Source organism: Macaca nemestrina, chromosome 6 (genome assembly GCF_043159975.1).
Source record: "Macaca nemestrina isolate mMacNem1 chromosome 6, mMacNem.hap1, whole genome shotgun sequence".
NCBI classification, from domain to species: domain Eukaryota; kingdom Metazoa; phylum Chordata; class Mammalia; order Primates; family Cercopithecidae; genus Macaca; species Macaca nemestrina.
The window spans coordinates 119534973-119561051 of NC_092130.1; the positions used below are offsets into that span (position 1 = coordinate 119534973).

Sequence of the window (26079 nt, forward strand, 5' to 3'; positions counted from 1 at the left end):
GGGAGGTATAAACCGCAAAGAAACACCAGTCGCTTGGTAGGCCAGCAGCTCTGGGGCTCACTGATCAATCGCACCCAAACTCATTTACTAATTTAAAAAAGTACTGTGGCAAGGTTCGTTTACATAAGTCTTGGAGCGAAGCCGCCGCCACAATCTGCCGCAGTCTCGTGCGGAGTCACGGCCACCGAGCTCTTCCCTTTCCCCAAGAGGCTCCCACGCCTCCCCCGTCCCCAAGGGAGCCAGGCGGTCCCTCGCCGCTCCGAGTCCCTAGGGGAAGGCCGCGAAGAGAGGCCGCAGGCGCCCTGGCGAGAAGGGAGGGCGGGGGCAGCGGGCAGCGGGCAGCACCCGGGCTTCAGTTCATGACCCCGTTATTCCACAGAAAAATGGAACATTCCGCTCTTTCCGCCCACAGAGGGGAGGTGGGGGGAACCCTTCGATCTAGTCTGGGAGAGGCGACGCGGGCGCAGCCACCGGAATCCGGGACGCGGGGAGCCGCGTTACGGGAATCTCTACCCCTCGGAGTCCCGCCCCCTCGTCGACGGGCGGCCGCTGGACCAATGCCTGGGCGCAAAGGGTCTCTCAGGGGCCAATCAGCGCCTAGGTCCCGGTTGGGGGCGAGGCGCAAAGGGGGCCGGCGGGGGACGCAGCTGGGCGGGATTGGGGAGCGCCCCGCCCCGCCGCGGGACTGGGGCGGCGCGCTACCTCTGCGGAGAAGGATCCGCGAGCGTTCCGGAGCCGGGGCGAGCAGCCAAAAGGCCCGCGGAGCCGCGCTGGGCCGCCCCGGTGCAGCTGAACCGGGGGCCGCGCCTGCCAGGCCGACGGCTCTGGCCCAGCCTGGCGCCAAGGGTTTCGTGCGCTGTGGAGACGCGGAGGGTCGAGGCGGCGCGGCCTGAGGTGAGGAGGGACCGGGTGCTGGGCCGCGTAGCTGGAGGGAGAGGGTTGGTGTTTGCGGACGGGCTATTTGGCACTCGAGGAGACCTCCCTTCCTCCTGAGAGCAGCGCCCGGAACTTGTCAGCCCAGCCTGGAAATCCCCACATTCCTTCCCCTCCCTGCTCCCGCACCTCTGAATTCTACTTCCACAACTTTGTCACCTCGATTATCTCAGCCCTGAGTACAAACCTCACCCACGCGCACGCACGCACCCCTCTTACGCCCGCCCCGCAGAACACCCTTCAAGAACAAACCCCCCTTTTTGTTACCAGATCCCACGTTTTTCCCAATCCCCTTTACATCTCCCCTGAAATTCTGTTCGCTCCGCACTTGCCTTTATTCTCGAGGTGGATTTCCCTTCCCCAAAGCCGTTTTTTCATCTTGAAATCGTAACGTTTCAACATTGTTGAAAGTTCACAATGCTTGTAAACATTATTAACATTTCTTTCCTTCTTTTGATCTCTTCTATTAATAATTGTCATTCCTAACGAATTCCACATCCCACTGTATCCCGAGGAGAACAAATCTGTTTTTAAAATTTTAGCTCCTGCGACCTAAGCTTGAAGATAGTCCAGGAAGCAAGGGTCTGTCCTTCAGTGGATGAACAGCATTTTATTTCATAATCCGAAACTGAAAAAAATAAATTACAGGTTAAAAATAAGACTTGTCACTTTTTTTTTTTTTTTTTTTGCCTTCAGAAGGAAACGCATTTCGTGAAGTATACCAACAATTATACTGCCTTAAAATAACTAGTTATTAGAATTTCAGGGTGAATTTTCTGAAAGATTGTGGTATTTGCTTTTGTCAGTGCTGTTAACAAACCGTTTAAACTGTATGACTGCCAGCTTCAAGTTGGAACAAATCTTAATTTGAAATTACGAACTCAGATCATCAGTTTAGCTGTCTTGTGTTAATTTCTTAAATTCATGTTAATTCCTATTTTGAAGTATTTTTGAACTATGAACTGAAATACTACATTTATAGAACCAACTTGCCCAACTATTTATCTTTGGGGATAATCTTGAACATTTTTGATCTTGAGTGAAAGAAAAAATTACGGGAAGGAGAAAATGTCAAAAAGGACAACCTTTGTAGTGGGATTTTTTTTCTCAAGTATGTATTATTGACAATGCCAGTTTAATTTTCTCACAGGCCATTTAGATTATTATAAATACTCCCGCCACCTAATTTAATATAATATATTCTTATGTAACTAAAAATGTTCTCACTTTTATTTGTGAATTGCAGTGTTTTCAGTTTATTTAAATTTGTTTCCAAGGCTTTGCACTTCAGTTCAGTGTTAGGATGAAAGTTAAATACCTGTGAAGTAGGTGTTAAAATGTTCCCTTTATAGAGAAGGAAACAGGAGTCCCTCTGAAACCTAGATCTGTGTGACTCCAAATCCTGTGCTCTGAATCATTTTGTCATGTTGACACATTTCTCATAAAAAACCCAGTGCCACAATTTGGGTTGGGAACTTAAGGGCTACCCATAAATCCTCTACAGTGGCAGGAAGGGTTCCCCCCCTCCCTCTTTCAGAGCTGCTCATTTTAATGGGAGTCAGAATTCTCTGGCCCTAATATATTTGCAGCTTGGCTCCTGGAGAAGCATGGAATGTTCTCACAGCCGTCTCCCTTTCTTTGATTGCAAAGGCAGAACGATCAGAGTTGAGGTTCCTATTGTGCTTTAGTATTTTACACAGCAAATACTAAGCAATTACTACCTGCTATAGGAACTCACAAAGGTGCAGGAGATGTAATCAGGACCTTCAAAGAGTTTCTAACAATTGAATTGACAAACTTATACGAGAAAAACTACAAGGAATCAAAGCAGTTTTAATTAAATGCAGAGTGATGCAGAAAATCCTGTAGATGTTAAAATTAGGGAATGATCGTTTAAGGATTGGAATGAACATTTAAGGATTGGAATGAGCAAAGGATTTACCAGAAGTTGGCCTTGAAACCTGGGTAAGATTTGGATAAAGGGAAAAATGAAGAGAGCCCATTTATAATAGCACATGGAGGACATAATATAGAATGGAGAATATAGAACATAATATAGGACTAACTTGTGGAAAGAATCAGCAATAACTAAGGTCTATTAATTAAAACAGGTGATATATATTTAGTGCTTATGTTGTGCCAGTCACTGTTTTGAGCACTTTGCCCATATTAAGGCATTTAATCTTCATAATATTATGAAGTAAGTCTAATAATAATAGGATAATAATCCTCTTTTTACACCTAGAGAAACCCAGGCACAAGAAGGTTAATTAATTTGCCCAGCTAAGTGGTAGATCTAAAGGTCATACATAGCCTGGCTTCAGAATCTGACCTCGTAACCATGATACATCCTGCCCCTTCATCCAGTATACTTGAGTAACAGTGAGTAGATAGAATAATAAGATCATACCAGAAAGTCTTTAAAAACCCACCCTTAATTGTCCACTAGATGCCTCAAACTATGTTAGATTCTGAGGATATCAAGATACGTGAAACAATTACTGTGCAGCGTTCTGAATCCTATTAGGGAACGATGTGAGAGTACACTGAGAGCAAAGATGTTTATGAAGTGGGGGGAAATTCCATAGAAGAGATGATATTTCATAAGCAGTTTGTAGTGCACAGCAGTCAGGAAAGGCATTGTAGAGGCAAGGAATAATACATGTAGAAGCACAAACTGAAAGAACAAGGTATGTTAGAGGAAGTCTAGTGGTTTGCTGAGTCTACAGGGATGGTTAGTAGGGAGTGATGAAAGATGAGACCAAATTATAAATGGCGTGGTGTGGTCAAGCAAAATGAGGAGCTTAAATATTTGCTTTGCAATTTGGAAGCTACAAGAATGATTTCAGCATGATTGGAGTAAAAGCTAGATTGCTTGCAATTGCAAGCAGTTCTCTCTAGAAGTATAGTAGTAAGGTAGCTCGAGGGAGAAGTCAGAGGAAAGGTTTTTTGTTTGTTTTTTTTTTTTAGAATAGAGAAACTTGAATATTGGAAAAGATAGATTGGATAGGCACACCAAAGCCAAAATTTTAGGTTCTTAAATAGTTAAAATATTTGGCATTATTATTCACCCTTTAAAAAGCTGTTGAGGAAAAGAATGACAGGTTTAGTTATGTTTTAGAGAGAGTGATCCACCAACAATTTTGAGAATGCTTGGGAGGGGGGAAAACAACCGGAAGCAGGAACATAGATGAAATTAGTGAGTTGATCAATGTCCAAATTAGGTTAGTTTGTGGTAGAGGGTAAAAAGAAGAGACGGGTGGAAAAGATATTATGGGAAAGAAGACAGGATAAGATTTGTAACTGAGAAAAGCTAAAATGTACGGGATAAGTGAGAGAAATGATGGACTCCACTGACTTAGGCAGTTGAAGAGGATAAGTTGTTTGTAGATAGGGAAAAACGGTAAGTCCTTGTGACTTTTTAAAGTGTGTGGGCATTCATCCCATTACTGGGCATATACCCAAAGGATTATAAATCATTATGCTATAAAGACACATGCACACGTATGTTTATTGCGGCACTATACACAATTGCAAAGACTTGGAACCAACCCAAATGTCCATCAATGATAGACTGGATTAAGAAAATTGGCACATATACACCATGGAATACTATGTAGCCATAAAAAAGGATGAGTTCATGTCCTTTGTAGGGACATGGATGAAGCTGGAAACCATCATTCTGAGCAAACTATCGCAAGGACAGAAAACCAAACACCGCATGTTCTCACTCATAGGTGGGAATTGAACAGTGAGAACACTTGGACACAGGGTGGGCAACATCACACACCAGCCTGTCGTGGGGTTGGGAGATGGGGGAGGGATAGCATTAGGAGATATACCTAATATAAGTGACGAGTTAATGGGTGCAGCACACCGACATGGCACATGTATACATATGTAACAACCCTGCACGTTGTGCACATGTACCCTAGAACTTAAAGTGTTAAAAGAAAAGTGTGGGCATTTATGTGTATATGTGTTCATGAGCATGTATCTGTGTGTATTGGTTTTAGACCTCTTAAATTGATAAAACTCGGAGACAGAATAAGAAGATGAAATGTAACTGGAATTAAAAGAAAGATCCAAGCCGGAATTCTTGAAATTATTTTGTTTGAAGGTAGTAGTTGAAGTCATATGTCTTCAAAGAAGTTGGTATTTAAAAAGAAAAGTTGATGCCCAATACTTTTATCTTTTGCTGCCTTCATAGCCCGGAGATAAAAGCTAGCAGAGAATTCAGTAAAGGAGACAAGAAAGAGGATAAAGGAAAGAATTCAACTACATTATTTGGTTACATAGAAACTGATGTAGCTCTGGCCAGGCGCGGTGGCTCACGCCTGTAATCCCAGCACTTTGGGAGGCTGAGATGGGCGGATCACGAGGTCAGGAGATCGAGACCATCCTGACTAACACGGCGAAACCTCGTCTCTACTAAAAATACAAAACTTAGCCGGGCGCGGTGGCGGGCGCCTGTAGTCCCAGCTACACGGGAGGCTGAGGCAGGAGAACGGCATGAACACGGGAGGCGGAGCTTGCAGTGAGCTGAGATCGGCCACTGCACCCCAGCCTGGGCGACTGAGCGAGACTCCGTCTCAAAAAAAAAGAAACTGATGTAGCTCTTATTCACAGTCAATCAACTAACTAATTTCTTATTAAATCTTACTAAGATATACCAGATAGCCACAGTTAAAAAAAAAAAAAAGACTGTAGCCATTTTGACTATGTATATCACAAGTGTTTCTGAAGCCTTTCACAACTGTTGTTTTGTACCATTGATTTAATTGTCTATTCATTTGCCAATCAGTGCTATGTTTACCTTTAGACTTTTTTTTTTTTTTTTTTTTTTTGCGAGACCTCTTTTTTGAGACAGAGTCTTGCACTGTCACCAATGGCACAATCTTGGCTTCTTAGTTTACTGCAGCCTCTGTAGCCCAGGCTCAAGTGATCCTCCCACCTCAACTTCTTGAGTAGCTGGGATTACAGGCATGCGTCACCATGCCCGGCTAATTTTTTTTTTTTTTAATTTTTTATAGAGATGGGGTTTTGTCATGTTGCTTAGGCTGGTCTGAACTCCTGGGCTGAAGAAATCTACCTACCTCGGCCTCGCAAAGTGGTGGGATTACAGGCGTGAGCCACTGCATCCAGCCTTCTGTTACATTTTCTAATTAGTTATTACTGGTATGTAGGAGAGCTTTTTTTTTTTTTTTTGGAGACAGAGTTTTGCTCTTGCTACCTGGGCTGGAGTAAAATGGCGACATCTCGGCTCATTGCAACTTCCTCCTCCTGAGTTCAAGTGATTCTGCTGCCTCAGCCTCCTGAGTAGCTGGGGTTACAGGCATGTACCACCACTCCCGACTAATTTTTATTTTTAGGAGAGACGGACTCCATGTTAGTCAGGCTGGTCTGGAACTCCCAATCTCAGGTAATCTGCCTGCCTCGGCCTCCCGCAGTGCTGGGATTATAGGCATGAGCCACCGCGCCAGCTGGAGAGCTATTTTTTGATGATGTTTTGTTTGACTACTGTGTTAAATTCTTAATAGTCCTAATAGTTTGTCATGTGATTCTCACTCTTTCTTGATAGATGATCATATCATTCACAGTTTATTTTCCGTTTTTAGATCTTATTTATTATATTTTTGCTTAAGCCCTTTGGAGCAGTGGTGAATAAGTGATGACTTCAAGCATCTTGTCTGAATCCTGACATTAATAGGAATGCTTCTGATTTTTATCTGTAAACCTATAGATGCTTATTATAGGTTTCTTTCTTCCTTTTTTTTTTTTTTTTTTTTGGAGGCAGAGTCTCACTCTGTCACCCAGGCTGGAGTGTGATGGTGCAATCTCAGCTTACTGCAACCTCTGCCTCCCGGGTTCAAGCAGTTCTGCCTCAGCCTCCCAAGTAGCTGGGACTATAGATGCCCACCACCATGACCAGCTCATTTTTGTATTTTTAGTAGAGACAGGGTTTCACCATATTGGCCAGGCTGGTCTGACCTTGTGATCCACCCACCTCAGCCTCCCAAAGTGCTGGGATTACAGGCGTGAGTCACCATGCCTGGCCTTATGGGTTTCTTGTAGTAGTACCTGTGGCAGCAACAGCAAAAGCTGCACTAATAATAACAGCTGTTAACCTTTTATTGAGTAGTTACAATGAGCCAAATGATTCTAAGTGCTTTATGTATATTGAGTTATTTAATCATAACATTCCAAGATGGGTAGATGGTGGTGGTACCCCATTTTTACAGATAAAGGAAATAAAAGTGAAGGCTATTTAAAAACTTGCCTAAGATGTTAAAATATAGGGCCTGAAATTTGAACAGGCAATCTGGTACTACAGTTCCTGTATCTTCTTTGTTATCCTTCACCAAGGTAAGGATGGTCTCTTTCAGTCTTAGTTTTCTGACACTTTGTTGTTATTTTTAAGTTTTAAATGAACAGTTGTTGAATGTTGAGTGTTATCAGATGCTTTTCAAACATCTGTTGGAATGACCCTGTCATTTTCCTTTGATCCGTTAATATAGTAATTAGCAGTATCTTTTCTCACTTGGAACTGTGCTTGTTATTTTAGGCTAAATACTTCTTAGCATTCACACTTTGGTTTTGTTTTCAAATCTATTTAGGCTTTTCTCTACCCACACTACAAAAAAATGTTAAAGGCAGTTTTTCAGGCCAAGGAAAGTGATACCAGATGAAAATATGGATCTATAAAAAGAAATTAAAAGCTCTAGAAATGGTAACCACATGAGTAAATATGTGACAGTCTCACTCTGTCACCCAGGCTGGAATGCAGTAGTGCAACCACAGCTCACTACAGCCTCGACCTCCAAGACTCAAGCAGTCCTCTCACTTCAGCCTCCTAAATAGCTGGGACAATAGGCATGCACCACCACAACTGTCTAACTTTTTATTTTTTGTAGAGGCGGGAGTCTTACTATATTGCCCAAGCTGGTCTTAAACTTCTGGGCTCAAGTGATCCTCCTGCCTTGGCCTCCCAGAGTGATGGGATTACAGGTGGGAGCCACCAATGTGAAGTTTTAATATATGCAAAAGTAAAATGTATGCTAAAATAACACAAAGGTCTGAGGGGAGAAATGGAAGTATACTATTGTATACTATGCATGAGGTGACATAATATTACTTGAAGATAGATTGTGAGAAGTTAAAGATGTACGCTATAAACCTAAAGCAACCAATAAGAAAACAAAGAATTATAGCTTATTATAATGCTAACAAGGAAAAGAAAATAAAAAATAATGAACAAAAATAAGTGCAGAAAAGTAAATAGGAACAAAGAACAATCAAGTAGAAAACAAATATGAAGCTGATAGCTTTAAACCTAATCATATCACAAATTATATTAAATGTAAATGGTCTAAACATCCAATTGAAAAGCAGAGATTATCAGATTGGCTACAATCACATGCAGCCTCCCCCCTACCTGTGCCACTTAAATATGAAGAAACATACAGATTAAACAAAAAAGAATGGGAGAGGATATATCATGATAACACTAATCAAAATAAGACACAATTGGCTATAGTAATGTCAAAGTAGATTTGAGAGAATATTGCTAGTGGTAAAGAAGGGTATTTCCTAATGATAAAGGGGTCAATTTATCAAGAGGATCTACCAAATAACATAGTTTCAAAACACACAGGGTAAAAACTGCAAGGAGAAATAAATACACAGTTATACTCAGGGATTTCAATATCTCTTTTGAACAATGATAGTCAGAAAATCAGTAAGGATATCTAAGATTTGAACACTATCAACCAAATTCATGTGATGGCCATTTATGTAACACTCTACCAGCAACAGCAGTGCTTTTTAAGTGCACACAGCATATTGATTTCAAGATTTATAAGGCTACAGTCATCATGACAGTGTGGTGGTAGCATTTAAATAAGCAAATTGATCAGTGGAACAAATGGAGTAGGAGTCAACCTACCTTCTGTTTTCGTAAAGTACTGTTAGAACACAACCACCCCTGTTTGTTTATGTATTTTCTATGGTTGCTTTTGTGTCATAACAGTAGATTGGTAGCTCCAGTAGAGACCTTATGGCTCACAAACCTAGAATATTTACCCCCTCGCTCATACATGAAAAGCTTGCCCACCCTGGAATTGAGAGTACCCAAATAAACCCACACCTATGTGAACAGCTGATTTTTAACAAAGGCGCAAAGGCAATTCACTTGAGAAAGGATAGTTTTTTCAACAAATAGTTTTGAAATAATTATCCATATATATATAAAATAACTCAAATTTCAGCTTGACACCATACATAAATATTAACTTAAAATAATTGAGACCTAAATGACTCTAAAACTATAAAACATAGGAAAAAACCTTTTTGACTTTATTTTTATTTTTTATATTTTATTTTTTTTGAGAAGGAGTCTCACTTTGTCACCCAGGCTAGAGTGTAGTCGTGCTATGTCTGCTCACTGCATCCTCCTCTGCCTCCCGGGTTCAAGCAACTCTCCTGCCTCAGCTTCCTGTGTAGCTGGGACTACAGATGTGCACCACCATGTCTGGCTAATTTTTTAAATATTTTAGTAGAGACAGGGTTTCACCATATACCCAGGCTGGTCTCAAACTTCTGAACTCAGGTGATCTACCCACCTCGGCTTCCCAAAGCGCTGGGATTAGGAGTGTGAGCTACCGCACCGGGCCCTTTGTGATTTTAGATTAGGCAAAGACTTCTTAGATACATCAAAAACACAAATTGATGAATTGAACTTTATTAAAATTAAACCTCCTGTTCTTCAAAAGACACTGTTAAAAGAATGAAAAGGCAAGCATACAAGAAAAGAATGCAATAATCCATTTTCTAATAAAGGCCAGAGTATCTTCTTAGAACTTTCAAAACTTAATAAGAAAACAGGAAACCCAGTTGATCAATATGTTTGAACAGACACATCACCAAAGAAGATATAGCCAAGCACACACCTGCCATAGGGCCTAGCCATTCCACCCTTCACTTACCTTTTATTTTGGGGACATAGACTATGTGTTAGTTTCCTAGGATCTGCTGTGATAGAGCATCCCTTTGTTACAGTATCCCTTATCTGAAATAGTAACAGAAGTATATTGAATTTTGGATTTTTTTTTCAGATTGTGTTATATTTGCATTATATACTTACAGTTGAGCATCCCAAATCCTAAAATCTGAAATCCAAAATGCCAGAGTGCAAAATGTTTTGGAATTAGAGCATTTCAGTTTTCAGATTTGGGATGTTCAACCTGTACCACAGATTGGGTGACTCAAAGTAACAAATTTATTCTCTCAAGGTTTTGGAGGCTAGGACTTAATGTAACACAGAAACTCTTTCATGTTTCTGTGAATCTTCCTTTGCCTCTCCTAGCTTCTGGTGGTAGCCATCAGTCCTTGACATTCCATAGCTTACAGCTGCATAACTCCGATGTCTGCCTCTGTATTCACATGGTATTCTTCCTGGCTCTGTCTCTTTAAAGACACCAGTCATATTGTACTAAAGGCCTATTATCCTCCAATATAACATCCAATTAAATCTGCCCATAGAGTAACATTTTGTGGTACTGGGGTTAAGACTTCAACTTCTCTTTTTGGGGGAACAATTCAGCCCGTAACAAACAACAAGAAAATCAAGTTAATTGTATTGTATTTAGAACAGGGGTTGGCAAACTATAGCCCATAAGCCAAATCCAGCTGCGGCCATTTTTGTAAATAAAATTGCATGGGAATATAGCTATGCCCACTTAATATTTACATATTGTGTATGGCTGCTTTTGCACTTTAATAATGGAGTTAACTAATTGCAAGAGAGAACTTAAAGCCCGTGAAGCCTGAAATATTTATTATCTGGCCCTTTATAGAAAATGTTTGCTAGCCTGTTTTAGAAGGTGTTAAGTGTTGTAGGAAAAAAACAAACAAACAAACAGGAAAGGGGTGTAGGCAACACAGGGTGGTTAGGGAAGATCTCTATGAGGAGGTGAATTTGAGCAAAGGCTACAAGGAATTATTCCATATATATTAATATTTACTTAGGAAGATGTCCACTATATAGTGTTAAGTGAAAAACGTTATAAAACATTTCTCACTTAATATGATTTCATCTTTGTAAAATAGGAAAGTGTATATTTATACAATATAAAGTTATATAATACATGTACAGAAAATTTTGCAAGAATATCCACCAAAATGTTCATAGTGGTTATCTCTTGGTGGGATTATAGTGCACTTTCACATGGCATTTTTTCAATTTCTTTTCGTTAGACATTTAAAAAATATTTTTATAAATTTAATTCCTTATGTGTTATTAAGTTATATCAAAGGCTTAATGTGTATGAAACAATAATGGAAGATTCAACTCCTTGCCTAAGTTTCAAGTTACTTCAAAGAGGAGCACTAGTACTTAAGCTAGAATTCAAGTGAACAAATCTTAAAATGAATTTTTATCTCTGGTTACATAGAATAGTTGTTAGCAGGCTTAATTTAGTGCTAGTAGAAGAAAAAAGATGTGATTGTTAAAGAACTCCTTCTGTCATAAATGTTCCTTTCATGTTTCTGTGACATTACATAGACATCAGGGAAGTTTGCATTAGGTGTGGGTGAGCCAATAATGTTTGTAAGTATATATCAAATCATAGCAGTATGGCTGGGCGTGGTGGCTTATATCTGTAATCCCAACACTTTGGGAGGCCGAGATGGTCACATCCGCTTGAGCTCAGCCTGGGCAACATGGCAAAACACTATCTCTACTAAAAATTAAAAAATTAGCTAAGCATGATGGTGCCACGTATAGTCCCAGCTACTTGGGAGGCTGAGGTGGGAGAATTACCTGAGCCCAGGAAGTTGAAGCTGCAGTCAGCTGTGATTGTGCTACTGCACTGGAGCCTGGGTGATGGGAGTGAGACACTGTCTCAAAAAAAAAAAAAAAAAGCACTAGGATATTTGAATACTCTTATACAAGTGTTTATGGGTTTATTTTATTCTGAAGCTCAGAACATATCTAAAGTGGGATACTTATTGCAAACCCGAAAGCCTAAGAGCAGATGGGGATTTTAAAAGTATACATATTATGTAATAAAATTATCAAAGCCAGCCTTCTGAACATGACTCTCCTCTCTTTACAGTGAAACCCAATGGAAAAAGCATGACATTTAGAAGCAGAAGACTTAGCTTCAAATCCCTACTCCTTCACTTAGTGATTTTGTGATTTGGGTAAGTAATTGGTCTTGTCTGAATTTTTGATTTTTTGTTTTGTAAAGTTCCAATAAATAATCCCTGCCCTACTCACCTAATTCTTTAGGATATTAGGAGGCTAGAGTAAAATAATTTATTTGAAAACATTTTGTGTAATATAAAATAGTATCTTAGTGTTAATTGTTATGAACTCATAATTGATACTAATGGAAGAGAACAGAATGTGGATAATTGGATAATTTAAAAACTAATAATTAGTTAATTTAGTGTAGGTATTACCAATTTCTGGCAATTCATTCACAGTAACACTGTACCGTGAAAGATATATAGAAATTTTCTTCATCTTGATCCCCACTCAACTTACTCATTCAACAAGCATTATTTGGCCTTTCTATTTGGCAATTTTAGTTCATATACTATTCTACAATTGTAATAGTAATGTTACCATAGTAATAAAGTTTATATTGATATACAATGTAATTTTCACCTGCAGTGTAAATCTAAGTGTATTCATGCTTTTTATTTCATCCTTAGGTTAAGTTAGAAAATGAAAAAAAAAATCACAATCCATAGGTGACAAAAATAATTTATAAGGTTTTATAAAAACCATTAAATATTTATCAATTGTAACTCTACTGCTTTTTCTCCCACTTGAGAAAATATATGGAAATGAAATGCGAATGAACAACTATAGGGATAATCTTGAATTTGTTCTATTTTAAGTAAATCATTTATAAACTTTGTTTCTCTAACATTAAAAGTAGCAATACTTGTTATACATCGTCTAGCTCCTTTCTGCACACTACCATGTTATATCACCATAGTTGAGGAATGATTACAGCATTTGGTTTTCAGAAATAATCTTTCCTGTATTTATGGTTACTAGTTAGGTTTTGGCTTCATAGAAGCTTCTCAAGTAACCTGCAGATTTCAAGGAAGGATAGTGTATACAATGTATGGTTATAATATATGCCTAGAAAACTCTGCAAGAGGTGAGGCAATAGTGCTATTAATAGAATTTTAAATTAAGTATTGGTGTCAACAGAAGGAAAGGAGGGAAAAAGTAAGCAAAGTACTGTCAATTCTGTCTTTTTTTTTTTTTTTTTTTTTTTTTGAGATGAAGTCTCACTCTGTCGCCCAGGCTGGAGTGCAGTGGCGTGATCTTGGCTTACTGCAACCTCCACCTCCTAGGTTCAAGTGATTCTCCTGCCTCAGCCTCCTGAGTAGCTAGGACTACAGACACACGCCACCGTGCCCGGCTAATTTTTGTATTTTTATTACAGACGGGGTTTCACCATATTGGTTAGGCTGGTCCTGAACTCCTGACCTTGTGATCCGCCTGCCTCGGCCTCCCAAAGTGCTGGGATTACAGGCATGAGCCACCGCACCCGGCCATAATTCTGTCAATTTTTAAACAAGCCCCAAGTGAAGTTAACTGTATTGCATAAAATATTTTATATAGTGTTACTGTGTCTTCATCTCTTAGGTTTGGACTATGAAATCAAGTCCCATAATAGATGTTTCTTCATCACCTCTCCATGACAATCTTTTAAAAATTAGGAAAGATTACTTTCTAAATGTGAAATGTGAAATCTACCTTTGCCTAGTTCCCTTTACTTGTGTTCCATGGTACTACTCAAACAAATCTAATTGCTTTGAAGTAATCATAAATTCTTCATGGACCTCTTGTTCTGGAGCAGCTTTGTTGCAAGAATATAGTACATTTGGTTTAGCACAGTGGCTCGCACCTGTAATCCCAACACTTCAGGTGGCCAAAGAAGGAGGATCACTTTAGGCTAGGAGTTTGGGACCTGCCTGGGCAACATAGTAAGACCCCCGTCTTTACAGAAAATTTTTTTAAAAATTAGCTGGGCATGCTGGCAAGCTGTTACATGATTAGGGAGTGCATAAAATCAAGTTAGTATGTATATTTAATAAAACAATATTGTGTTCCAAGTGTAGAACTAGGAAGCCATTTCTCAAGAAGAGTTAATAGTTTTATTTAGAAGAAAAAAATTACACATTAAGTATTTTGTCTTTAATAATTTTAGCTTTTCTTTTAGGTTCAGAGAGTACATGTGCAGCTTACATGAGTATATTGTGTGATGCTGAGGTTTGGAGTACGATTGAACTGTCACCCAGTTAGTGAGCATAGTACCCAATAGTTTCAACATTAAGTATTTATTTATTTTATTTATTTTTTGAGACAGTTTCACTCTGTTGCCCAGGCTGGAGTGCAGTGGCGCCATCTCTGTTTACTGCAACCTCCGCTTCCCGGGTTCAAGCGATTCTCCTGCCTCAGCCTCCCAAGTAGCTAGGATTATAGGCGCCCGCCCAGCTAATTTTTGTATTTTCAGTAGAGACGGGGTTCACCATGTAGGCCAGGCTGGTCTAGAACTCCTGACCTCAGATGATCCACCCACCTCGGCCTCCCCAAAGGCTGGGATTACAGGCGCGAGCCACTGCACCTAGCCAACATTAAGTATTTTTTAATTTAAATTTATTTTTTGCATAAGTACTAAAGATTCACATGGTCAACATTCGAAGGCTGCAGAGTATATGGTGGAAAGTCTCCCTCCCACCCTGATCTCTCAAATACCCTGTCACAGCCAGTATTTGAACTTTTATCCTCCTAGAGATAGTGTATGCATATATAAAGAAACGAATGTGTGTTTTGTTTTCTTGTGTGTTATTTTGCCCGCAAATAACAGCATATGCATTGTTCTGTACCTTAACAATGTAACAGTGTATTTTAGATAACTTTATGTTTCTGTACATATAGAGCGTCCTCTTTTTGTTTTTTTTTTAATGACTACAAGTATTTACATTTACTTGGTTTTGGTATACCATAATTTAGTGTCCCATCATAATTAGGTTTTTTCAGTCTTTTACTATTAAAAACAATGCAGTGAATAACTTTGTACCTGTGTTATTTTATTCATATCTATAGGATAAAGTAGAATCATTAGATTCAAATGTGTGTGTTTTAATTTTGATTGATACTGCCAAACTGGCTCTCTGCCTTGTTTGGGTAGAGCTTTTTTCTTTGTTTTTAAGTGAAGTCTAATTTACAAACAACAAAACTGACAGTTTTTAAAGTACACAATGTATTGGGAAGCCTATGCCGATTTACACTGTAACCTGTAGTGTGTAACAATACTTTTATTGCTTAGTTTCATAACACCCTGTTGATACCTTTTGGGTTTTTATATTTTACCAACAATAATATGTAAGAATGGTATTGGGATGATTTTTGATTTGTTTACCTTTTTTTACATACTGTAAAATAGAACTCATAAGTGTACAGCTCAGTGAGTTTATCACTGTCCAGATCAAGATAAAGAACATGGTCGGTACCCAGAATGTCCCCTTTTATAAAAATACACTTCCTCACGAAAACAACGGCTCTGACCTCTCACCAAACATGGTAGACTTTTGCCTCTTTTTGAACTTCTATAAAATAAATCATGCAGAGCATACTTCCTTGCCTTTTTCTCTTTTTAAATTTTTTTGTAGAGTCAGGGTCTCACTATTTTGTTCAGACTGGCCTCAAACTCCTTGCCTCAAGCAGTCCTTCCCCCCAGCCTCCCAAAGTTCTGATAGTATAGGTGTGGGCCACTGTGTCCAGCCTGTCTGATTTCTTTCATTCTGTATTATATGTGCGATTCATCCATGATGCATGTATCTGTTACTCTTTTTCATTGCTGTGATTCATTTACTTGAATATACCGTAATTCGTCCTAGTGTTTAAATAGATATTTGGTTGATTTTATTTTTCATCTATTTTGAATAAAACTTCTGTAAACATTCTTGTACATGTCTTTGGAGGTATTAAGCACTCATTTCTTTTGGCTCTACCGTATCTGGGCAGATTTTGTTTGTTTTTAAGGTCTAATTTATAAACAATAAAATTCACCATTTTTTAGTTACAACTTGATAGGAAACCCACGAGTCTAACATTTCTGCATTCCTTATCAGCAAAAACCCTGATGGCTGCCTTTTTTCTGAACTTTGTTTTGAGACGGAGTCTTGCTCTGTTGCCTAGGCTGGAGTTCAGTGGCGTGACCTCAGCTCAGTGTAACCTCCGCCTCCCGGGTTCAAGCAGTTCTCTGCCTCAGCCTCCTAAGGAGCTGGGATTACAACCACGCCTGGCTAATTTTTGTATTTTTAGTAGAGACGGGGTTTCACCATGTTGGTCAGGCTGGTCTTGAACTCCTGACCTCGTGATCCACCTGCCTCAGCCTCCTAAAGCGCTGAGATTATAGGCGTGAGCCACCATGCCCGGCCAACTTAACCTTTTAAAGAATGTTGGAAGGTAGACTCTCAGAGCCATGAAGCAAAGGACAGGTTTACTTACAGTCTTCAAAGATAGAGATAATGTCTCCCTCTAGAGTAAACGGCAGATATGCTTCCTGCACATTTTTCAAGTCTGGGGTTACTTAAGGTCTGTCTGTCTTTCCTGTGAAATAGCCTATTCAGGTGTCATCTGACTTCACAACGCCCTGTGGCAGTTGGGACTCAAGCAGCTGGCACAAGAAAATGCTGATACTCTGACTACTGTTATGAGTAATACAGTCCTTTGTCTCTGACTCAAAAATGTCATGCCTTTTGCCAGTATCCATGACACTGTGGTAGCCTGATTTGTTAGCTTGAAAGAAAGGTAAAATCTCAGTGCCTTTGAAATAGTTGACACAGGATTCAGTGAATTTTGACAAATGTAGTCTTTTTTTTTAAAAATAGAGTCTCTCTTTGTTGCCCAGGCTGGAGTGCAGTGGTGCGATCTCAGCTCCCTGCAGCCTCTGCCTCCCAGGTTCAAGCAATTCTTCTGCCTCAAGCCTCATGAGTAGCTGGGACTACAGGCATACACTACCACACCTGGCTCATGTGTGTGTGTGTGTGTGTGTGTGTGTGTGTGTGTGAGAGAGAGAGAGAGAGAGAGAGAGAGAGAGACAGGAGTCTTGCTCTGTTGCCCACACTGGAGTCCAGTGGCGTGATCTAGGTTTACTGAAACCTCTGCTTCACGGGTTCAAACGATTCTCCTGCCTCAGCCTCCTGAGTAGCTGGCATCACAGACAACTGCCACCATGCCCAGCTAATTTTTGTATTTTTAATAGAGACGGGGTTTCACCATGTTGGCCAGGCTGGTCTTGAACTGCTGACCTCAAGTGATCTGCCCACCTCTGCCTCCCAAAGTGCTGGGATTACAGGCGTGAGCCCCTGCTCCCTGCCAAATGTATAGAGTCTTATAGTTACCACCACAATCAAGTCATAGACTATTTTTATCACTCCAGATTTCCTTTATGCCCCTTTACATGTGCCGCCTCTACCTCAGCCCTAGGCAACCCTGGATCTGCTTTCTGTCACCTTAGTTTTGCCATATCAAGAATTTCCGAGGCACAGTGGCACAATGACTCATGCCTGTAATCCTAGCACTTTGGGAGGCCGAGGCAGGAGGGTCACTTGAGCCCAGGAGTTTGAGACAGCCTGGGCAACATAGTAAGACCCCCATCTCTTAAAAAAAAAAAAAGAATTTCCTGTAAATAGAGTTATACAATATATAGCCTGTTGTGTCTGGCTTCGTTTATTCAGTGTAATGCTTTTGAGATTCATTTATACTACTGCGTCTATCACTAGTTCATACTCTTTTTTTTTTGTTTGTTTGCTGATTAGTATTCTATGCCTCTACCACTGTTTGGATGTGTGTTTATACATTCAGCATTTGGTGGGCATTTGGATTGTTTCCAGTTTGCGACTTAAGAATAAAGCTGCCGTGAACATTTGAGTATAAGTCTTGGTGTGGGCATAATGTTTTTATTTTGGGGAGTACACTCTTTGGAGTGGAAATACCAAGTCTTATGGTGTGCTTTTAACTAGGTAACAAACTACCAAATTGTTTACCAGAGTGTCTGTATCATTTTGCATTCCTATCTGAATAGTTACAATTTTTAATCTCTCATTTTGAGTGAGGTTGAAAGTATCTTTTCGTATGCTTGATTTACTTGTATTTCCTTTTCTATAAACTATTCAAATCTTTTTGCCTGTTGTTCTATTAGGTGATAGAATTTTTTAGTGATTTGTAGGCATTCTTTATATATCAGGGAAAATTTTTGACTGTGCTATGAATTACAGACTTCTTTTTCCATTTGTCAGGTATCTTTTAAGGAGACATATTATGGTGAGTTTTGCCATGTAGAAATTTGTCACTCTGAAGTTCTTAACCTCACAGTTATTTACTAATACAGGACTTCACATAAGAAACAAGATATCTCTTTTAATTAACCTTAAAGTATAGATTATGTTTTCTAGCAGTATTTTCCGTAGCCATAACTTCAGTGGGAATAAAGAAAAATAATGTGAAGACAAGTTTTCTACATTCGCGTAAGAATGTTACCACCTTTTAGAAACATAGCTACAGCATGGAAACGAGATTGTATCTTAAATTATGTGTATATAAGAGAAAAAACATTAAAAGTAATATTACATGTGTCTGTTGCAGAAATATCCGCACAAGATGTTGACGTTGCAGACTTGGGTAGTGCAAGCCTTGTTTATTTTTCTCACCACTGAATCAATAGGTAAGGTTCATGAAATACCCTATCTTCTAACTTCACAAATTAGGTATATATATTTTTATATTATTATATAATTAAGCTTATGTTTAATTATTATGTTCATATATTCTAGGATAATCGAGAGAATATCTTAAATTGATTTTAATAAAAATATTCTCAATAATGTTTTTGTACAATTTGAGTTGTTAACAGTCATTCAGTAATCTTAAATGCTGTATATCAATACTAATAACTTTAAAATGGGGAAGGAAAAAAGTGTGTGGGTTGTTCTGTTTTTCAGTAAACAGGAGAAAATTAGTTAAATCTTATTAAATTTTACATCATTCATACTACATGCTCTTTAAGTATTGAAGGGCTGCTTTCTTGCATCTCTTAAGTCCTCGTCCCCAAACTACAGTTACCCAGATATCCAGTCATTCTGTAGGATCTGGCTTTTAACCCTGTGCATGCTGATTACCCTACTGATTCTTCACTTAGTTGCCTGTATTACATTTAAAATAGAATACTGGCTGGGCATGGTGGCTTACACCTGTAATCCCAGAACTTAGGGAGGCATAGGCAGGAAAATAACTTGAGTCCAGGAATTCAAGACCGGCTTGGGCAACAAAGCAAGGCCCCATCTCTTTTTTTTTTTTTTAAATTAGCCAAGTGTTAGTCCATTTTCAAACTGCTATAAAGAAAGACCTGAGACTGGGTAATTTATAAAGAAAAGGTTTAATTGACTCACAGTTCTGCAGGCTGTACAGGAAGCATGGTGGCATCTGCTTCTGGGAGGCTTTGGGAAGTAGCCAATCATGGCAGAAGGCAAAGGGGTAGTGAGGCATCTCACATGGCGAGAACAGGAGGAAGAGAGAGAGAAAGGGAAGGTGCTACACACTTTTAAATGACCAGAGCTCACAAGAACTCATTCCTCATCCACAATCTCGAGGCAGTATCAAGTGAGAAATCCACCCCTATGATTTAATCACCTCTCCACCAGGCCCCACCTCCAACGCTGGGAATTATGATATGACATGAGGTTTGGGTGGGGGCACAGATTCAAACTATGTCACGCCTCTAGTCCCAACTACTCCGGAGGCTGAGCCAGGAGAATCATGAGCCCTGGACCTCGAGGTCACAGTGAGCCATGGTCATGCCATTGCACTCTATCCTGGGTAACAGAGCAAGACCCTGTCTCGTGAAAAATACTTACCTGTACGTGTGTGTGTGTGTGTGTGTGTATATAAATAATACTATTCCAGCTCTCCCCCTTACTAGCTATAGGACCTTGGTCAGTCATTTTCTGTGCCTCAGTTTCCTGATCTATGAAATGGTGATAATAATGGTCACTACCTCCTAGGATTATTAGTGAGGGTTCAAGAAGTTAATATAGAGGCCAGGCATGGTGGCTCATGCCAGTAATCCAAGCACTTTGGGAGGCCGAGTTGGGTGGATCATTTGAGGTTAGGAGTTCAAGACTAGCCTTGCCAACACAGTGAAACCCCATATCTACTAAAAATACAAAAATTAGCCAGGCGGTAGTGGCACACGCCTGTAATCCCAGATACTCAGGAGGCTGAAACAGGAGAATCGCTTGAGCCTGGGAGGTGGAGGTTGCCGTGAGCCAAGATCGCACCACTGCACTCCAGTCTGGGTGACAGTGAAACCCTGTCTCAAAAAAAAAAAAAAAAAAAAAAATTCTGGGCTTGGTAGCACATGCCTGAAAGTCTCAGCTACTTGGGAGGCTGAGGTGGGGGAGTCACTTGAACCCAGGAGGCAGAGGTTGCAGTGTGTGGAGATTGTGCCACTGCACTCCAGTCTGGGTGGCATAGTGAGACCCTGTCTCAAAAAACAACTAAAAATAAGTTAATATAGAGGAAACGTGGACAGTGCTTGGCCTACAATAAGCATTATAAAAATGATAGTTACTGCATATTTATTATAAAGGTTATTGTTGTCTTTGAATAAAAGGTTCTTTATGAAAAAAATAAATGTAATATACCAAAACCAGTCTGACTACAGTGGCTTTCATACTTACTTTGATGTGAACATCATTTTTGTAAAGTTATGTAACTATGTGGTAGCTGAGATATACCCTTGTTTCATGTTAAGCTAGTGATCAGTGAAAATTCTCAGGTGGTTTTTACATGAGTTACTCTTAAACTAGTTCTCCCTCACCCTATGTATGTTTCTTATTACCTAAATAGGGTATATTTCCTCGGTTGCTAATTTCATTTTATAAGTTTTAGCCTGTTGTTCTACTCTTTCAACATAGTTTTGAGTCCCAACATTTTCATCTGAAGTGTCAGCAGCTGTTTGTAGTCCTGTCCTCTGCTAATTTGATAAGCACGTGTGTCTGTCTTTTCCCAAGTTGTGGATTAAAATGTTGAAAATAACAGGACTGCATTAGTTACCTGTTGGTCCCTCACAAATACTCCAAATCTTCAAGGCTTAAAATGATAATAATATCTCTCATGGTTTGTGTAGGACAGGACTATAGATAGGCAGGCACAATCAGACTTATTCGTCTTTGTTGTACAATGTCTGGGGCCTCAGCTGCAATATTTAAACTGGGAGCTGGAGTCATCTGCAGACTCCTTCGCTTATATATCTGTTGTTGATGGTATCTGCAGGCTGAGGGCTTTGCTGGGGCCATTGTCCAAAACACCATACGTGGCCTCTTTTTATGGCCTTGGCTTTCTTACAATGTGTGACTGGGTTCTAAAGGCAGATATCCCAGGAGAGAGAAAGAAAGCTAATTGGAGTCTGTATTCTTTTAATGATCTAGCCTCTGAAGTCTCATAGCGCACTCCATTGGCTGGAGTGAACACAAGGCACCCATACAGATCTGATGTGGTTGGGGAAATGCAGTCCCCACCTCTTCATGAAAAGAGTATGCGTGACATTGTAAGAAGAATATGTGGGATGGGATAAATATGTAGGTGTGGCCATTCTTAAAATACAGTCTTCTCCAAGAATTGAGGGCATGCACTTCAGCATATTCTACTTAAGACTACCCTCTGATTGACTTTTTTCTTAGTCAATATTTTTATATATGAGTAATCAAATATAAATATGAGTATGAACCTATAAAAGTAGCAAAATAGTAATATCTTAATGTTCATTGTAATATCAGTTACAGTATATTCTTTTTCCTTTTTTTTCTTTTTTCTCTTTTTTTTTTTTTGAGATGGAATCTTGTTTTGTCGCCCAGGCTGGAGTGCAGTGGCGCAATCTCAGCTCACTGCAGCCTCCGCCCCCCCAGGTTCAAGCAATTCTCCTGCCTCAGCCCCCTGAGTAGCTAGGATTACAGGTGCGGGTCACCACACCCGGGTAACTTTTGTATTTTTAGTAGAGACGGGGTTTCACCATGTTGATCAGGCTGGTCTAGAACTCCTTACCTCAGGTGATCCGTCCACCTCGGCCTCCCAAAGTGCTGGGATTAGAGATGTGAGCCACTGCGTCCAACTCAGTTATAGTGTATTCTAATTCACACTTCTTCATCTTGTCCTATAAACATTCAAAATAACTTTGTCAGATACCTTTCTTAATTAAAATACTTTCTTTTTACAATTTAATCTCAGCCTGGTAGCCCTATAAAATGGAATTAATTTGGCATGGGATGGTTTTAGTGAAGCTGTGTCTCACTTTGAAAAACGGAACATTTGCCCTTGTTTTTTTTTTTTGAGATGGAGTCTCACTCTGTCACTCTGGCTGGAGTGCAGTGGTGTGATCTTGGCTCACTGCAAGCTCCGCCTTCTGGGTTTATGCCATTCTCCTGCCTCAGCCTCCCAAGTAGCTGAGACTACAAGTGCCCACCACAACGCCTGGCTAATTTTTTGTATTTTCAGTAGAGACGGGGTTTCACTGTGTTAGCCGCAATGGCCTTGACCTCCTGACCTCGTGATCTGCCTGCCTCGGTCTCCCAAAGTGCTGGGATTACAGGTGTGAGCCACCGTGCCCAACCCATTTGCCCATTTTTAATATTTCTCTTATTCTGTGTGTAAAAATTAATCATATTGAGTCTCTAATTATATCTTATGTTTTTAGTACTCTAGAGTATATTTTATATTTAACGTCCCTATAATTACTTTAAAGAAAGTTTAACAAGTGATTTTGCCAAAGAATAAAGTGATGTCTAGGGAGTTGTAAGTTCTGACCCAGTATCACAGAGTAACTTAGTAGAGATTCTCCACTAGATGAAGGACCATACTATTGGAAACTGAGAGTAATATATGCACTAAGATTTACAGTAGACATGTATAAATAACAGCAAGATGATATAAACAGGCCACATTATAAGTTTGAAACAAAGAAATACACATTCCAGCTCTGGGTTTTACCAGCTTTATGAGAGGTCCTGGGATTCCATTTGGGGATACAATTTTGACTGCAAAAACTGTTTTTAATTTTTCCTGGGCTCACTGCAGCCTTGACCTCCTGGGCTCAAGCAATCCTCCTGCCTCAGCACCCAACCCTCACCCCCAAGTAGCTGGGACTACAGCCATGTGCACCATGCCTGGCTAATACTTGTATTTTTTTTGTAGAGATGGGGTTTTGCCATGTTGCCCAGGCTAGTAATTTTTAATCTCAAAAAAACTTCATGGGTAACTACCCAGGAACCCTACAGCAAATAGGATTCATTGAGGAAAACCACCTTAAAATTGTGGACATTGAAGCTAGAGAAAAAGAATGAAACCATGTCAAATAGTTGGAACTTTTGTCTTGATAATAGGTAGGCACTAAATAATTTAAAGTAGAAAAATGTCATAATTATTTTAGAACAGTAACCATGACAATAGTATGTAAGATAAACTGGAAGGAGGTCAGACTGATATAATACAGTGCCCTGTGCTTCAGCAGTCAAAGTAGCATTGGAAAGAAGAGGTTGGATGCTTATTAAGCATATAGAACCAACAAAGTGCAATATTGTTAAGTTGGAGGTTAGAGGAGGCTGATGAGAGATGTTGGAAGATGACTACAGAGTATCTGGCCTAGATGTCTGGATGGGAGTGGTAGTGTTAGCAGAGGCAGAGAAATAAAAATAAAAAATAGTGAGTTTGAAAAGATTATAATACATATAGTTTTGGACATGCTCATTTAAAAATAGCTATGGGATAGCTCAGGTAGATATATGTCTAATGGGCTGTTGAAGATATATGTCTAATGGGCATGGGGGTTTAGTGCTTACAGATGGGGATTGAGATGTCATCAACGTGGAGTAGGTGATAGGTAAAGTGTATAGTTGTGTTTAATTTTTTTTTTTACCTGATGTGATTCTTTGTGTTTTGTTTGCTTTGTTTTGTTTTCTTTTTTGAGACTGGGTCTCACTCTTGTCTCCCAGGCTGGAGTGCAGTGGCATGATCTCAGCTCACTGCAACCTCCACTTCCCAGGTTCAAGTGATTCTCATGCCTCAGCCTCCCAAGCAGCTGGGATTACGGGTGCCCACCCCGACACTCGGCTAATTTTTGTATTTTTAGTAGAGATGGCGTTTTACCATGTTGGTCAGGCTGATTCTTTGTTTTTAAATAGGGGATCTCATCCCATGCATTGATTTTCACTCCGTTGTCCAGGGTGGAGTGCAGTGGCTCACTACAACCTTGACCCCTTGGGTTCACACCATCATCCCACTTCATCCTCCCGAATAGCTGGGGCTATAGGCGTGCACCACCATACTCTTCTATTTTTTTTTTATTTTTAGTACAGATGGCGTCTCCCTATGTTGCCCAGGCTGGTTTCAAACTCCTGAACTCAAGCGATCCTCTTGCCTCGGCCTCCCAAAAGTGCTGAGATTATAGACATAAACCACCACACCCGGGCCCATGCATTTATTCTTAAAACTAAACTATTTGGCCATCTTGTTCTATTCTTCCTGTTTTGTATTGGTCCCTTGCTGTTTCCTTTGTTGTCTGAGTTTTGATGTGTGGACAATGTATACTGTCGGTCTGTGACCCCCAACTGTACTCCACAATAGCATTCAGGACTGTAGAGGAGACTACCACTGCCTGTTTTCTGGAGAGTTCAGTTTAGACCTGGGGTCTAAATGGAGGGACAGGATAGGTTGTGGGGCAAGTATGAATAATGCTGCAGGCAGTCTGTGTTTCTTAAAGAAATAGTTTATACCATGAGCTATAAAGCATGGGTTTTTCTTAATTCAGCTCTATTATCCTTATAATTTTTGTATTTCTTTACAAACTCAGGCATTAAATTCTAACCATATTAATTTTCAGTTGTATATTGTCTTTTTCTGTGTCTTTAGGGATATTTTAGTGAAGGTTGAGGGACTGACTCTATATTGAGTGCTACCAGCTAGATAATCATTTTGTACCAGAAAAATTCAGTCCATTTATATATTTTCTATTGTTCCTTTTTAGGTGAACTTCTAGATCCATGTGGTTATATCAGTCCTGAATCTCCAGTTGTACAACTTCATTCTAATTTCACTGCAGTTTGTGTGCTAAAGGAAAAATGTATGGATTATTTTCATGTAAATGCTAATTACATTGTCTGGAAAACAAACCATTTTACTATTCCTAAGGAGCAATATACTATCATAAACAGAACAGCCTCCAGTGTCACCTTTACAGATATATCTTCATTAAATATTCAGCTCACTTGCAACATCCTTACATTTGGACAGCTTGAACAGAATGTTTATGGAATCACAATAATTTCAGGCTGTAAGTTTTGTTTTTGTCTTATTTCAGACTTTGTCATGACTATTGAACTGCATCTTTAATGTTGTCCTTTCCTCTTTATAAAATGTAGTAATTGTGGACTTAGTGACTTGGACATGTTTTGTTTTTAAAAAATAAGCTTAGAAGTAGGAACTACAAGTCTCCTGTCTTTCCTGAAAGTGAAGCAGTTTCAGTTTACTAGAGAAATATTTGACATGAGACCCCCCACCACAAGAAAGTATTGTTGAATTGACGTAATGATGGTAATTCTCAGTATCCCTTAATTGCTGAGAAAATGCACATGTAAAGCAGCTACCTGAAGAAAGTGAACAAATACTGGAGTAAATCCTTTTTTTCTTTTTTTCTTTTTTTTTTTTTTTGGTGACAGAGTCTCACTCTGTCACCCAGGCTGGAGTGCAGTAGTGTGATCTCAGCTCACTGCAACCTCCACCTCCCAGGTTCAAGCAATCCTCCTGCCTCAGCCTCCCAAGTAGCTGGGACTACAGGCATGAGCCACCACGCCTGGCTAATTTTTCATATTTTTAGTAGAGATGGGGTTTCGCCATGTTGGCCAGGCTGGTCTCAAACTCCTGACCTCAGGTGATCCACCTGCCTCAGACTCCCAAAGTGCTGAGATTACAGGCGTGAGCCACTGTGCCTGGCCTTGGAGTAACAAAGTAAACAAAATAAACTTACTGTGATCCAAAAGTGGGTTATCTAATTTGTGGATCAC

General features: G+C 39.8%; 1 protein-coding gene across 1 annotated transcript in view; it reads left to right on the plus strand.

The window, feature by feature from the left end:
- Positions 1-714: 714 nt before the first annotated feature.
- Positions 715-26079, plus strand: part of LOC105499399 (interleukin 6 cytokine family signal transducer) — a 54218-nt gene continuing 28853 nt past the window's right edge. The window contains exons 1-4 of the mRNA XM_011771951.2: positions 715-894; positions 12048-12135; positions 18614-18692; positions 25044-25349. Coding sequence (XP_011770253.1) covers positions 18629-18692; positions 25044-25349 — 370 coding nt within the window. The 5' untranslated portion in view covers positions 715-894; positions 12048-12135; positions 18614-18628. The remainder of the gene's footprint in view (positions 895-12047; positions 12136-18613; positions 18693-25043; positions 25350-26079) is intronic.